This window comes from Diabrotica virgifera, chromosome 1 (genome assembly GCF_917563875.1).
Source record: "Diabrotica virgifera virgifera chromosome 1, PGI_DIABVI_V3a".
Lineage (NCBI taxonomy): Eukaryota > Metazoa > Arthropoda > Insecta > Coleoptera > Chrysomelidae > Diabrotica > Diabrotica virgifera.
The window spans coordinates 215043419-215060053 of NC_065443.1; the positions used below are offsets into that span (position 1 = coordinate 215043419).

General features: G+C 35.7%; 1 protein-coding gene across 3 annotated transcripts in view; it reads left to right on the forward strand.

Moving 5' to 3' along the window:
- The window catches only part of LOC114326422 (protein split ends), a 507603-nt gene that overhangs the window by 437933 nt on the left and 53035 nt on the right, over nt 1–16635 (forward strand). For all 3 annotated transcript variants that reach the window (XM_050647093.1, XM_050647097.1, XM_050647099.1), the window contains exons 4-8: nt 1981–2148; nt 5777–6814; nt 7612–7904; nt 14345–14544; nt 14665–14998. In XM_050647093.1, coding sequence (XP_050503050.1) covers nt 1981–2148; nt 5777–6814; nt 7612–7904; nt 14345–14544; nt 14665–14998 — 2033 coding nt within the window. The remainder of the gene's footprint in view (nt 1–1980; nt 2149–5776; nt 6815–7611; nt 7905–14344; nt 14545–14664; nt 14999–16635) is intronic.

Below are 16635 nucleotides of genomic sequence, written 5' to 3' on the forward strand. Positions count from 1 at the left end.
TACAGTGTGGTGAATTGGAAAACGGGCCATAGGAAACTCAATGTAAAATTCTAAACTGTTGAATTCCTGCTTCCCTAATTATTCTACATCAAAAGACATGAGAAACTATATGTAGAAGATTGAAATCTTTATTGAAAACAATTGTTAAAATTGTTCTACGAATTAAACACATTCCAAAATTTTGTAAAATATAATAAATTTTACCAAAGTATTTGCCAAATTTAGGCCACACACAGTGCAATAATGTGTATAAGGTTGTCTTCGGTCACAATGCAATTATTATATTAACAATATTTTGAACTGTCAGTATTTTTATTTCATCGTTTTTATTGTTTAAAAAACAATAAAGTCGAAAAGATGTCCTCAGTTGAGGAGAAAGTAGTAATAATAAAGATGTTTTATTCAGTCAATAGTTTGCGTACTGTCAGAAATAGTAACGTGTGGCGTTACTTTTACGCACTTACTTAGGTATGGCAAATGTATTCTATTTTTTTTTTTAATTTTGGACTCTAAATCGTAGAACAATTTTAACTTTTGTTTTTAATACAGATTTTAATCCTCTACAAATAGTTTCTCATGACTTTTGATGTAAAATAAATAGGGAAGCAGGAATTCAACAATTTAGAATTTTACATTGAGTTTCCTATGGCCCGTTTTCCAATTCACCACCCGGTATACCAATATGGTAAATGGCATGCGTAAAATTATCATTTTGCTTACATTTTTTCTAAACATAATGTGTAAGCCGTATTTTTAAACTTGTATAAGTTTAAAACATACACTCTAAACATAGTGTGTATAAGCCGTATCTTTAAACTAAAATATACAGCACCAGGTAATATAAATGATGTATAGTCTTTTTACTACAAAAGCACGCTTACGTCAGTCAAAATTTCTGACGTCAGAGCACTGCCAAAACATTAGAATGTGACTTTGTATCATGGCCATGTTTACAGTTGAGTCCACGAGTCTTTACCCGTGTGTCATTATTACCTGGCGAGATAAAACACATATTTGATAACTAAAATTTTAACCCATAATAGGAGCAGTAGCTATTTACTGTCACTTGCTGTTGCGTTTAGTAAATTTCAATTTCCGACTTATCATCGACTTTTTTCGTACGCTTTAAATGATGACGCACGGGTAAAGACTCGTGGACTCAACTGTATGTCATTACTTGTCAAAGATATTTTTCTTTAAAACCTTAAAAAGGGTAAACCCTGTAGTTGGTTTTGATATACCTTTGATAAAACGACATGGAATGAAGTAAACACTTCTGTTGTATATAGGTATATGAATTTATTAAAATTCTTAAAATTTATCCACGAGGGAGTGGAAGTACAAAACGTTTTCGGTCAAACTGACCATCATCAGTGTAAACGTCCAGTGTACAAGTAGTTGTAACTTTCCACTTCAATAGGTGTAAAAACCTCTAAATTACATTATTGTTACATTATATATTAAAAAGTAATCGACATTAAGTCGATGTGTTAAGATTGTAAAGTTCACATTTGGATGTACATACTTCATCTTTGCTCGAGAATTGCACAAGGTACTTGTGTTCAAGTGAGAGGGTAACGACAACTCAGTTGGTAGTTGGCTACTAACGTCTTGTCGGGTAGTTTGGTCGGGACGTGTGTAGAACTGGCCTAGGCAAGGATGGTTGGGGGAGTTCTGTCATGTCGGGTTGTCAAGTCGCGACGTGTGTAGGTACTTTTAGATTGCTTCAAAGCGTATTCTTCGCTTGGTTCATGAAATTTAATATCCTCTATCTCTGTGCCTACCTAACCAGTGATCAGAGTTTAGACCTAATATGAAAGGGACCACAATTTTTTGTTGTGTTATGAATACTCATAAAACTAATAATATGTACTACAAAAATAATTGTTACATACATGGACATACATACCACACCTTCACCACACTTATTGGATGTTCATCGTATGTGTTGAAAATAAAGCTTTTTAATTTGTTTTACAGGTATAATAGCACGGGTAATAAAGAGACAGATACAGGGTACAGTAATACACCATCCGAGAATAACGAGAGGCGGACTTTAGAGCAAAGTTCAAAAAAGAAAACGAAATCCAGGTCCGGATCCAGATCACCATCTCCTTCGGGCAGTGCGAGTAGTAGGTCACCTTCAAGGTAAGTTTATATTTTTTATCATTACAGTACTTAGTTTAAGCTTCTTTATTTCAATTTTTGCGTACGTTTCCCCAGTTACCAATCCTTTATATTATTCTGAAGCTATTTTCTCGTAGCATTTTAATATCAATTACTATCTTTAATGGGAATAACCACATTTTCAGATGAAATTCGCTTATTTTGAAGTTTCGATTTTCATTTCGGAAAATGTATTTTGAGAACGATTTCCGAAGTTGAAATTAGAACGTCAAAATAAAAGATGTAAAATAATACCAACCCTTTGTGTCGGTTTGTACACATTTATTAAGAATAGAGTAGGAAAAGACGAACCTGGATTTCGTATGTTCATCTATTTTGAAGTTTTATCTTTACATTAAGGCCACAAACAAATAACTATATTATGTAGTCAAGAATGAACCTCCATGACAGAAGTTTTGATTCAAAAACTGATCGATAAAAAAACAAAAAAAGAAAATAAACTGAGGTTACTAGTGCATTTATAAAAGTCGCGGTAGTGCCGAGGAAGTAGTTGTTCTTCTTCCAGCACGTGTAGATTTTTCAATTTGACATTTATTTACATTTAATTAGTACTTATGTAATATTTAGTCCTTCAATTGACTGATTTTGAAATATTGTGACTTCGGATCTAACTTCAGTTTTAATTTAACTACCGAAACATTAGAAAACCTTTTACCCAAAAACATTAAAAAACCGGATTTATTGTAGGTAAATTTGTTATGTGAATTATAGGAGTCCATATTCCTTCATAAAGAAGACCAGCGATGTTCAGATCTAAATGAAGAAAGCCGTAAAATTTTCTGTACAAATCCTGAATATCGGCGGGCCTTATACAGACTGTTTAGTTATCAATCAGATATACGGCATATAAATAGCAACACTGCTTCACCGCTACTCCCCTAATGTGCCTGATTCGCGCCGAAATATTCAATCATTCGTCATCCTACAAATCCTACAGTGACAACGCAACTCATTCTCATAAGCAACGTTGCCGATTTTAGGGCTTCCTTCAGTGGGGTATATCTAATGAAACACTCTATACAAACAGTCCATATATTTTGTATATAAGACATCAATCGCTTTTATATTTTAGAAAGAAATAAGTTATTTAAAACATAAAATTCAATAATAGTAGTACAATTGTGTAATATTTGTGCGAGATAATCAAAAATACACAAAATAATAAAGATTCGAGATACAGAGACGCCCAGCCTTAGCTTTGTTTTATTAACTAAACAAATATTGCCTAATGATAAAATTGGGCTTGATAAAAGAAATCAATACAAAATAGTAACATAAATCTATAAAAACAACTGTATCAGTTTGAAGTAAAACCTTATCAGAGAAATTCCCTAAACAATTATTAGGGTGGCAATGTACCAATAACATACGAATCAAAGACTCTAATATTAACGAATAGGTCAGCAGAAAATCTAAGAGTAACCCAGAGGGCCATGGAGAGAGCCATGCTAGGAATCACAGGATACCAAATAATACTAACGGACAAAGAACAAAAATCAAAGACATGTCATCATGCAATATTCGTTGTCTTAGTTCTTCCAATGAAGCTGTTTCTCCCCATATGTTTAATTTCAGTGGCTGTTGGGTATGTGTTTCGTGGAAAACCATTTACAAAAAAAAATCATTCAAATGAAAAACAAATTTAAATAAAAAATTTGGATTACTATTTTTTGCTCGGTCATAATCTCACAAAATTGTAGTCTCCTGGTTGGATCATCTTCATTATTTCCTATAAAAAGTGTATTTTGTATAGATTAAATGTGTAATTAAAATTGTAATGAGAATAGTAGTCCACGGACAGTAGTGCGAAAAACAAAGGTTCTTGATCTATTTTTTTAGTACTTGAAATGGGTTTCAAATTAACATGACCTAACTGCTGTTCAGTTCTATAACGTTTTACACACTCTTTGTTTTTATCAGCTACTGAACTTGTTTCATGCAATTTTTTAGCTACTTTTACTTAATGATTGTTGAAGTGCTTATCTTCATGAAGTCGATTAAATAATTTCGCTGTTCTCCTTGCACATTTTCTATTTTAAAAAAATATGGAAATAGTTTTAACTCGTTCTGCAGGAGTTCAGGTCTTCTTCATGATCACCGATGCTCTGTTTTCCTTAGGTTAACTTTCGGGCAGTATTCCGTCAACTGTCTAGATCAGCTGCTATGTATGATAAACTGATCGTCAGCAAATAGAAGAGTATACAGTATCTTGTCTCCTATTGGTATACCCATTCCGTCGCATTTTTTCTCTTCCAGTCTGTTAAAACTTCATTCATGTTTGTATACCTTCAACAGGGTAGAGCAATACAACACCATTGTCTTTCCTTTTAAGACTGAAAAAGTTGGGAGTTAATTATGCACTCATCTTTATACTACTCGTCGCGTCAAGGCGTAGATTTTGCACAGCTTTTATAATTGTGTTTTTAAAGCCCTTTTTGCAATGGTGTCCACAGTCGCGAGAGTGGTACACTATCATATTATGTCATTTAGAGGTTTACTGAAGTTTGGTAGATGGGTGTGTTCTTTCAGATTGTTTTTCAATTATCTGTTTTAAAACAAATGTATCACAATGCATGTATGTCCATCTCTAAAACCACTTTGCTTTTCGCTTTCTGCCATATTATCTTTTTTTTGAGTTTTAATAATTATTCCATATAGACGTTCAATGGAACACAAAACACTGATACCTCGGTAATTTCTACACTTCGATCTACTGGCTTTTTTGTATATCGATGAAATAAATGCTTGTTTCCATTCATTTGGGACATTATCTCCTTTTAGACATCACGTAAATACATTTGCTAGTGTTTCACATTCGTATCCAGGAGCTATATTAGTGAGCTCTATTGCAATGGTTAAAGATACTTAATTGATATAAATCAGAAGGTATCCTTATTACTTATTAGCAAGAAATGATTTTTAAGTAACAATGAAGGATATCCCTGGAACAATCATTAAAATCTTGGACGAGAAAATAGAATAGAAGAAGAATATACATAAAAAATTATACGGATTATCGTGTCCAGTGGATTACACGGATATTGAGTACAAGGAAGTACTCCAATGTATTTTGCAAGGTAAAATTCAAGGAAAAAGGGACCCTGAACGAAGAAGAATATCCTGGCATGCTAACCTGAGAGACCTCAACACAACTATTCCGTATACAACCAACAAAATCATAACGGACAGACACCCTTAGAAGAAGAAGTAGTTAATAGAAGGATAGGAAAAACATATAATGGACATAAACGTAAAAATTGCAAACTGATACCACAAAGTAGGGTCCCAATTAAAGAGATACTGATTAAAGAGATTCTGTATTGTGCAGCACGATCTTGTCACATTTTTTTCTAACGACTTTTCAAAGAAGTGTAAAGTCGGGTACTTAACCAAGATATAGTATTATAAACAATCATTTATTCAGATTATGAAATACAACTTTATTCGGAATTTTACAGTCTTGGATCTATATATGATATGTGATCTTGTCCTAGAGCCATGACCCTTATTATTATTGAAAAAGGATGAAAGATTGTCTAGAACACATCAGTGACCATCTTAGAATAACCGTGATCTGTTTTTGTTTCAGATCAAGATCAAGAAGTAGCAGTAGTTCCTCAAGTTCCTCAATATCGCGAGACACCAGCTCGACCAGTTCCCCGAAATCCAAGAGGATAGCATCGAGTAACGCGTCTAATTCGAACCATCAGCCAGTGGTGCATAGTGACGACCGAAGACCATTGGCAATATGCGTGAAGAACTTACCGGTGCGATCATCGGACACCTCCTTGAAGGACGGTCTTTTCCACGAATACAAAAAGCACGGGAAAGTGACGTGGGTGAAAGTGGTAGGAAAAGATGCCGAAAGGCACGCGATCGTGTGCTTCAAGAAGCCGGAAGACGTGGAAAAAGCGCTGGAAGTGAGCTACGATAAGCTGTTTTTCGGGTGCAAGATCGAGGTTGCGCCTTACCAAGGCTACGACGTTGAGGATAACGATCTGAGGCCGTACGAGGCGGAAATCGACGAGTACCATCCGAAGGCCACGCGGACCCTATTTATCGGTAACTTGGAAAAAGACGTGACCGCGTCTGATCTCAGGAAACACTTCGACCAGTTCGGGGAGATTATAGAAATCGACATTAAAAAACAAGGGGCTGTGAGTTCTTATGCGTTTTGTCAGTACTCGGATATAGTGAGTGTTGTCAAGGCCATACGGAAGATGGACGGTGAACACTTAGGTAATAATCGAATAAAGTTAGGATTCGGCAAGTCGATGCCTTACAATTGCGTTTGGATCGACGGTGTTAACGAAAACGTTAACGAAAAGTACCTGAAAATGCAATTCGAACCCTTCGGGGTCATAAGTAAGATTCATATAGACCGGGATAAAGGACAAGCGCTCGTCTTTTACGATCAAGTCATGAGTGCCCAAACTGCCGTTACTAAGATGCGCGGCTTCACGCTCAAGAACACCAAGATTCAAGTCGACTTTGCCAGCAGAGAGTGTCAGGAATCGTTTTTCGAAAGGCTGGAGAAACAGGGAACTATTCTTGACAGAAGCATCTTCGAGGAGAGACGAGAAACATCAGCGAGGGTTTTCGATCCAGCAACCACTAGGTTTTCAAGGTGAGTACGGATATTGACGGCAGTTTAACAAAACTGTATTTACAGTACATTTATCTGAAACCGTGAACAAGAAAACGAGAGAAAGGGTCGGTGATGCGGCGTTCCCTAATCGAATTTTGAAATATGACTCGTTAAGAAAAAGTCTCGTCAGTAAACACTATAAATTTAATTGTTTCTCTAGCTTCCTTAAGGCTTTGTACACACGCGGGCGCTTTGCCAGTGCTTTCGCCTCGTTTTACCTGATAAACCCAAATGCCGCGTTTCAAGACTATGACAGACATATTAGTAGGTAATGTCTTTATTTGAACATGAACCAAATTCTATTTCTCCCAATTTCTATTTGGTATTTTTACACATTTGGGTCCACAGTATTAGAAAGAAAAAAAAAAGAAAATAACTGAAGTCATTAACAATTTTTTTGAAAGTAGTTAGTTTGCATCTTTTATGAGATAGGAAGACAAAGAAGACAGACTTCGGAGGTTAACGTTCTAAATATATCAGAGCTTATCGAAAAGTAGACATCGTAATAATTTGAGCTTGGGATCTAGCAAATTAGGATCAAAGTTAATCTTCACTTGCGCTCTTCTTTGATAAGAGTATTAGTGAAATAATGATAGAGCGTTTATTGAGCTAATATTCTCGTAACACACGGTAACTCAACAGTAATATGTCGCTATATGTGACAGCTAGGAAACCTTATCTATCATTTAAATAATGTAATTGAAAAAAATTGTAACAAAAATATTGATGTTATTATTTGCTGTCGACTCCTAACTAATAAACAATATTCGTTTCAGTCGATATGACACTCCAACACGACCTCGAACGTCATCTTATAGCAGCAGGTCGAACGCATCAGCGAGTCAAGTGACATCATCTCTGCAGTCTCCCGGGACTCCCGGATCTGTCACTCCTAGGGGCACCAGTTCTCGGTCTCGAAGATTCGCCGACTACTACGATCAAACGCTGGAGTATGCCGACAGACATTTTCGAAGCTATGACGAGTACAGCCAGAGTTCTACAGCGTCTCACGAGGATCTCTATGATCATGAGTATGGTTTCATCCACGACAACGCAGATCCTATACAGAGTAAGTTTCTACATAGTTATATATAGTCCGTCCGCTATAACTTTTCCCATGCGGTACGATTCATTTTCAATCAAATTAAGTCAAAACATAAATTGAAACGAACGTCGATGTGTATATACATTTTGTATACTGTAAACTATATAGTACACACATCAGCGTACGTTTCACTTTCTGTTTTGACTTAATTTGATTGAAAATGAATCGTACCGCATGGGAAAAGTTATAGCGGACGGACTATATGTTCTTTTATTTTTTCTTTGGCCTAAATAATGGAATAGAAATAGGTTTTATTTCCTCCGTTTATTAATGTCGTTTCTCATCACGTTTTAACTAAAAGTTGATTGTAATCAAAACGAACTCCAGTATAGCAGAAATTCAGAAGTTCAGCTTATTGGGAAAATATTCCGAGCACTCGTGTGAACTTCAAGTGATGAGGCGAACAGAATATATCACGAAAGGGTTCAACGAAAAGAAATATACAGCGGCCGCCTTTCTCGACGCCAGTAAAGCATTCGACAGGCTCTGGCACGACGGCCTGCTGTATAAAATGAACCAATATGGTTATAGTGAGGTGATGACATGTATTCTCTCATCATATCTAGCCGACAGGAGGTTCAAGAGTTCGAATAGGGCCAACCCTATCCGAAGTTGGAACCGACCGTGGAGGCTGGTGTGCCACAGGGAGCGGTAGTATCGCCATATCTATATACCATATGTACGGCAGACACCAAACTGAACCTAGATAGTTGCTAAGTATATATACAGATGATACATCGATAGCTTCTAGCATTAGCCTCCCAGATTTAGCGACAAGACACCTATAAAGATCTCTTGACGAACTACAAGAATGGTGTGTGCAGTGGAAAATCGCTGTCAAGCCTGACAAAACACAGGCCGTCATGTACCAAAAAAAGAGGCAGACCAAATGAGGTACTATCCTTATTTGTTACCCAAATTGAATGGTCAAATCAAGCCAAATAACTAGGCTTAATGTTGGACAAAAGGCTAACCTTTACAGAACACGTGAAAAAAATGGTCAACAAAGCTAAAGCACTTAGGAGTCAACTCTCATCGCTAATAGGCCGAAAGAGTAAACTGAGATTTGAGACAAACATTAGGATGGCAAATTGTATAATTTTGCCAACATTAACATACGCCTCAGCTGCATGGGGGCACACGTGTAAAACCAACAAGAAAAAAATACAAACCATCCAAAACCACATACTCAGGGAAGCTCTGAATATACCTGGATATGTCCCATTAAGATACGTATTTGGCATATGCAACAAAAGAGAGTCCTGAGAATGATAAACCAAAGAGCACACGAAATATTCAACAATATCAGGAACCATCCGAGCAGATTATTAAGAGAATTGACTTACTATGATGAAAACCAAAGAACGGTACATAGACGGCCCAGACAGCAGTTAGCTGGATATAAAGAAAACCCTTAAGAATGAAGAATTGAGATAGCCACTGTTCCATTGGAACACATATGTCCCCCGGGGCTTGGGTTGTACGAGCATGTGTGTGTGTGTGTGTGTGTATTCCAAGTAAAAGACAAGCAAGAAAGTTATTACAATCTCCTGCTTTCTAGGCAAAAATATTGTTAGAGCTTTAGAAAACGGAATTAGAATAATCATAGGTGTTCTTACTCTACACTACTCACTAAGATATCATCTCTCTAAAATGAGCGAAGTGGACAAAGCAACATGAAGATTCTGGAAAATTCAGAGAAAAGGATCGAAGATATGAGGCTATGCGTGCAACAAGGGCAAACTCTAAAATACCCGTTTGGAGAAAATTGTAATTTTAAAGTTTATGAATGAGGGCAACCTCGGCAAATTTGATTTGATCATTCAATAATTGAATTATCCTTATGAATGAATGGTCCAATGTGTCATGTGAAGGGACGAACATGGTAAAAAAAATGCCCAAAGTCAAGTTCGCCCGTGTTGCACGCATAGCCTCGTATTATCTGTAACTGAAGGGACAACATGACAATTGCTTGCCAACACCATAAATATGCCTTTCTTAGGAGCATAGCATAAGTGTAGGGCATACACAAAAATATTTCATGCCGCATTGTGGAAACGCATATTGCCAAACGATCCCTTTGCAATCTAGGTTCAGATCATTTACGTTTATTTATAGAGCTAAACAGGTTTTGTAGGCCTATAGAGCTAAACCGGTTTTGTAGGCCTAGGGCTTACATTACAAATTCAAATTAAATTACTTTTGCCATATATATATATATATATATATATATATATATATATATATATATATATATATATATATATATATATATATTATATATTTAATTTCGTTCTATATTTCCTGCATAGCTTCTTTCTAGTCTGTTGCACTGTACTGATTTTTTATACATTTTCGCCATTTTTTTGCCATCTAAATAGATTATAATATATATTTAATTTCGTTCTATACTCCTTGCATAGCTTTCCTTCCAACCTCGTTCCATTTGCTTCTATCAACTGCCTTTTTTTCTAGTCTCTTACAGTTTGTACATCTTGAACACTATCTTTTCATCTTTTTCGGGCGTAGATAACATATATTTGTGATGCAACAAGTAATAGAGAAAAGAAAAGACAGGAATCTGCCTACTCACCTAGCATTTATTGATTTGGAAAAAGCCCACGACTCTCTGAAATTTTGACGACGATAGGCGTAAGTGAAGCATATGTACAAGCAATTTAAAATATGTATCATCATCATTCTCTTTGCCTTCTCCCTATGCGGAGTCGGCTTCCCTAATTGCATTTCTCCACACAATTCTATCTTGGGTCATATCAATGTCAATCCCCTTTACCAACATGTCCTGCCTTATCGTCTCCCCCAGGTCTTCTTTGGTCTTCCTCTCCTACTCCTTCCAGGAATCTGCACTTCAGCTATTCTTCGTATTGGGTGATTAATGTCTCGACGTTGAACATGACCAAACCATCTTACCCTATGCTCTCTCATTTTGGCATCAATTGGTGCCACACCTAGACTTCCCCTAATATACTCATTTCTAATTTTATCCTTCTTTGTCACTCCACTCATCCATCTAAGCATTCTCATTTCCGCCACACGCATTCGTTGTTCCTCTTTCTTCTTCACTGCCCAACATTCAGTTCTGTACATCATAGCCGGTCTTATGGCTGTTTTATAGAACTTTCCCTTCAGCTTCATTGGAATTTTTCTGTCACACAACACACCACTCACTTCTTTCCACTTCATCCATCCAGCCCTAATTCTACTGCATGCATCTCCATCTATTTCTCCATTACTCTGTAATACCGCTACCAGGTACTTAAAACTATTGCTTTTTACAATCAGTTCACTATCCAAAGATACCATTTCATTTGTAGTAAGTCCATCTTTAAATGAACATTCCAAATACTCTGTTTTTGTCCTACTAAGTTTTAAACCTTTTTCCTCCAGAGCTTGCCTCCACTGTTCTAGTTTTTGTTCTAAGTCTCTTTCACTATTTCCTACTAACACGACATCATCAGCATACATTAAGCACCATGGAATGTTACCCTGTAGTTTCGGTGTTATCTGGTCCAAAACTAATGAGAATAAATACGGACTAAGCACAGAGCCTTGGTGCAATCCTACATTCACATTAAATTTATCAGTCTCTCCCACACCTGTCCTAACACTAGTCGTTACTCCCTCATACATATCCCTCACAATCTTTACATATTCACCAGGGACTCCTTTCTTATTGAGTGCCCACCACAGAATCTCTCGAGGAACTCTATCATACGCTTTCTCAAGATGAATGAGTACCATATGAGCGTTTGTTTCTTTACTCCTGTATTTTTCCATCAACTGCCTTATAATGAAAATTGCTTCTGTTGTTGATCTGCCCTGCATAAAGCCAAATTGATTCTCGGATATTTCGGTCTCTTCACGTATCCGTCTATCAATTACTCTTTCCCATATTTTCATGGTGTGGCTAAGCCAATAATTAAAAATATGTATCAAAACCTGAAAAGCTGCATTAGACAGGGAAAATCTATGTCGAAACCATTCCCTGTTACAAAAGGTCTGAGGCAAGGTTGCTGCTTATCGCCAACACTATTTAAAATATACATTCAGAAAGCTCTGGAGCAATGGAGGAAAACAGTTGCTGGTATAGGAATAATGATTGAAGAAAACTGCTTAACAACTTTGGTTTTTGCTGATGACCAAGTAATTCTTGCCAATGATGAACATGATATGGATTATATGCTAAGAAAGTTACAGATCGAATATGAAAAATGGGGCCTATGTATGAACATGGAGAAAACGGAATATTTGAGAATAGGAGAGGAAACCGAAGATCCGGAATTAGAGTTAAGAAGTATAAGAAAATGTAAGGAATATAGATATTTAGGAAGCGTAATATCAGAAGAAAGAACTACAAAAAGAGACATACAGCATAGGATACAGCAAGGAAGGAAAGCAACTCGTATTTTAAATGGTCTACTATGGTCTAACAAGATGAAGCTGAATGCAAAATTAACAATCCACAAAACAATTGTGGATCCTATTCTAACTTATGTGGCAGAGTGTTGGCAAGTCACAGGAAAGGAAAGAAAAAATATAGAAGTAGCGAAAATGGACTACTTACGTAGAGCATGCATGGTATCTAGATTAGAACACGTACCAAATGAGGAAATAACATGACGGACAAAGAGTGTGTATTCCACGGTTGACCGAATAGAAACAAAGAAATTGCTATGGTATGGTCATGTTATGAGAATGCCAGAGGGAAGATGGCCAAAAAGCATTAAATTACATGCCTATAAATAGAAGAAGAAGAGGAAGGCCTACAGAAACATGGAAGAAAGGCATAGAACAGTCTATGGAAGATAGAGCTATAGAAGAGAACGAGTGGGTGGATAGAAAACGATGGCGAGCGAAATGTGGGATGCGGAGGAGACCGTAGGACTGCTTTATTATACAGGGTGTCCAGAAACACAAATGAAGACAGGAGATTCCTCAGATAAATTTAAGACATTTTAACCTAATTCTTCTAGTCCGAAAATGCTTCCTAAGGGAGCTAGAGCTCTTTGAAGATGGCGTCTTGTAATTAGTTTTTATTAAATAACTCCAGAACACTTTTATTTAGAAAAATGAAAATTTGTACGCATATTAATCTTCCAGAGATAAATCGATTACATTTATTGTGAACTTCTAGTACCGGTCATAGGCGTCCGTTTTGGGTAGGGCAACGGTTATTTTATCGCATAACTTTTATATCTTTAACTATTAAGCATTTTTGACACTGGATTATTAAATCATGAGGTATGCTAGTACTAAAAGGTACTTTTGCGTTAAGTCGGTAGAACACACCGTTTTCTAGAAAAATCGATTTGAAAATTTTTCGTTTTTTGAATTTCCAAAAAAAAATTTCAAAAAAAACCATTGAGAAAAACGAAAACTGGTACGTTTATTTATATTCCAGAGATAAATCGATTTCATTAATTGCGAATTTCTAGTACCGGCCATATGCATCCGTTTTGGGTAGGTCAAGGGTTATTTTATCGCATAACTTTTTTGTTTTTAATTTTTAAGAATTTTTTACTTTAGATTATTAAATTATGAGGTATTCTAGTACTTAAAGTTACTCTTGGTATAAGTTGGTAAAATACACCGTTTTTTTGTTTGAAAAAATTTTTAATTTTTTTTTTCAAATTGAAAAAACGAAAAATTTTCAAATCGATTTGTCTAGAAAGCGGTGTGTCCTACCGACTAAATCAAGAGTACCTTTTATTACTAGAATATCTCACAATATAATAATCCAGTATCAAAAAATGCTTAAAAGTTAAAGGCAAAAAAGCTATGCGATAATATAACCGTTGCCCTACCCAAAACCGACGCCTATGACCGGTACTAGAAATTCACAATGGATGGAATCGATTTATGTCTGGAAGATAAATATGCGTATCAATTTTTGTTTTTCTAAATAGAATCGTTCTGGAGGTATTTAACAAAAACTAATTAGAAGACGCCATCTTCAATGAGCTACCGTGCGTAGGAAGCATTTTCGGACTAGATGAATTGGGTTAAAATGTCTTAAAATTATATGAGGAATCTCCTTCGTTTGTCGGTAGAGTTTTTGGACACCCTGTATAATAAAACTTCGAACTGTCTAATAATTTTTCTTGGTAGTCCCAGATTTGTTTATTGTCAAATCATAATGATTGATGATAATTGGATGGGAGCAGCACACGATAAACTGGGTTGGAAACACGAGGAAGAGGCCTATGCTCAGCAGTGGACTTTTGAGGCTGGATGATGATGATGATGAAACCATAAAATACTAAATATTCGAAAAGCATGTTTACGTGTATGGATTAAAGTATATTTTTTGTGATTTAAGCATACAAATTTAATCTAAAATTTTTCATAAAAAAAAATAATTTTCACACTCTAATTATTTACAGCTATTGACAACGTTGTGTCCTTTGCTCCACCTGATATGAGAAATCTACAGAAAGAACGAGTCCATCTGCTTGAACAACTAGAAGAGTGTCCCAGTTCGGGAGACGAATTGATCAGTCCAAAGAAACGAATAAAACTCGATCTTTTGGATTCAGTCATAACCAGTGATGTCATCATTGAAGCTAACAGAGACCATAGAAAAGTAAGTTAGGATTAGTACTTTTCGTGTATAATTATAATTGACGGACTTCATAAAATATTTATTGATGTGGTATTCATTTAAACTTAAAGCGTAGAAATGATCTAGACAATTTATTTGTAGGTTATGGAAGTACGAAGGCTGTCAGACGTCAACTTAAAGCACCACTCTCGTCGACCATCGATAGATTCGGGAAAACACGTGCGCCACGACGTAGTCTATGTACCTCATTCGGTATGTAAGAGGAGGAAAACAGCGGGTAGTGATAGCGGATCCCGCGTCCACCACTATGATCATTCAGGGTCTGAGAGCGTGGGTGGTTCTAGGCCAGGTACTCCACTGTGTGATGAGAGACCAGAAAATTTCCCGCCCACTGAACCTAGAAGAGTGCCGAGGGAGAGGGAGGGTCCTCTTACACTACCGTTGCCAAGGTTTGCTGCGCAAATCATGAACAGGGGTAAGTTTTCCTTTTAATAGATCTGAATCATATTGAAATAATATTGGCTTAAGTACTAGTATAATGAGTATTGATTTAAAATCAATGGAAAAATCCCAATAGTTGGCTGTATACCATAGTTTAAAAAACCTATACAGAAGTAAAAACTTCAAATTGTATTTTGGTATAAAATAGTTTATTTAAAACTTCTAAAAGTCATCCACATGGATTGCAAAACGTTTTCGTTCTGAACAGAACATCTTCAGTGCCTGGAATGAAGTATTTCCACGTTAGATTAAGGCAAAAAGGTTAAAATTGTGACTGTTAATGAGAAAATTATGTGGAGAATACTTACATTCCGCAAAGTATTTGTAACTAGCACACCAATGAAGGTGGTAACTTCAAAATATATGGCCTACATTGTACCTTATGATAAAATATTATGACTACAAGTCGATGTTACTAGATTAAAATATGTATGTGCCTAAAGAGCAACATGCTTCCCTGCTCGAAAAAACTAGGTACTTGCCATTTGAATTAGCACAGACCAACTGATGTAAAATGAAAAGGAATGACAAAGAGTGACATGACAAGACAAGGTAAAGTCAATTTTTGGTTACGAACTTCAAAAAGTGTAGTTTTAATTTTTTTGGATTTTAATAAAATGTAAAGGTAGGTAAAAGCTGATTGAAAATATAATTAAAAATGTTTAGAAAATAAGTTGAGAATCTATTGTAAAGTCTAAATAGCAACTCTCTAATCCAGAAAAAACTTTAGGTTTGTTGGAAATAAGATCGGTATAAGTCATGGTTAGAAGCTTGACGTCATCGATTGTTAAATTTAAAGGTGAAAGTTTAATTTGGTGTAATAGAATGAGATTTATACTATATGTAAACATTAAATGACCTGAAGTGGAGAGATTGGATGGTAAATAAAGCGGATTTTAATGTAAATGTTATAGATATATGTAATGTTGGTTGCCTAACATGGTGAGGAATGTTTAAATTTGGCTGTATACTGTTGTAATGATGATTCTGTCTGTTAAAATAGTAAAGGAAATTATGGAAAAAAATTAAAGTTAAAATAACTAAAAGAATACAGATCAAGAGTAGATTACAATTAAAAAGATAATTGTAAACAATGGAATTAATAAAATATAATGGATTAGTAACGAAAAGGAAAATAAAATATGTGACAGCCAAATCTAATTACACTTTATGTTGTTTAGGATGGGATAAAATCGTTCAAGAAGAAATACCATGAAGGCTTCCAGCAGCAGTGGTTAAAGTGTGGGTGAATAATGTAATGATATCTAATAATATAGGATAATTATGTGTTAGTGTCAATATGTAATGGAGAATCTAGAATGCTGAGTATCTGAGATAGCGAACTATGAGTTTGATGTGGTATATGGTAGGGGAGTGAACAAACTGAACCAAGTTTGATGTAATCTTAGTGCAAGTTTATAATCTTAAATGACAGAGATGTTAACCAGAATTAAGAATGGTGTAAAAGAACTAATATGAAATTAAATTAAAATAGCTGAGTAATGTGGGTTGCCTGATATGTAGATGGAAAAATGAAAAAAAAGAAAATGAACAGACTGAATTTAAGCTAATGGATTTATGTTTGCAGTACCCTATTGTTTAGTATAGTCT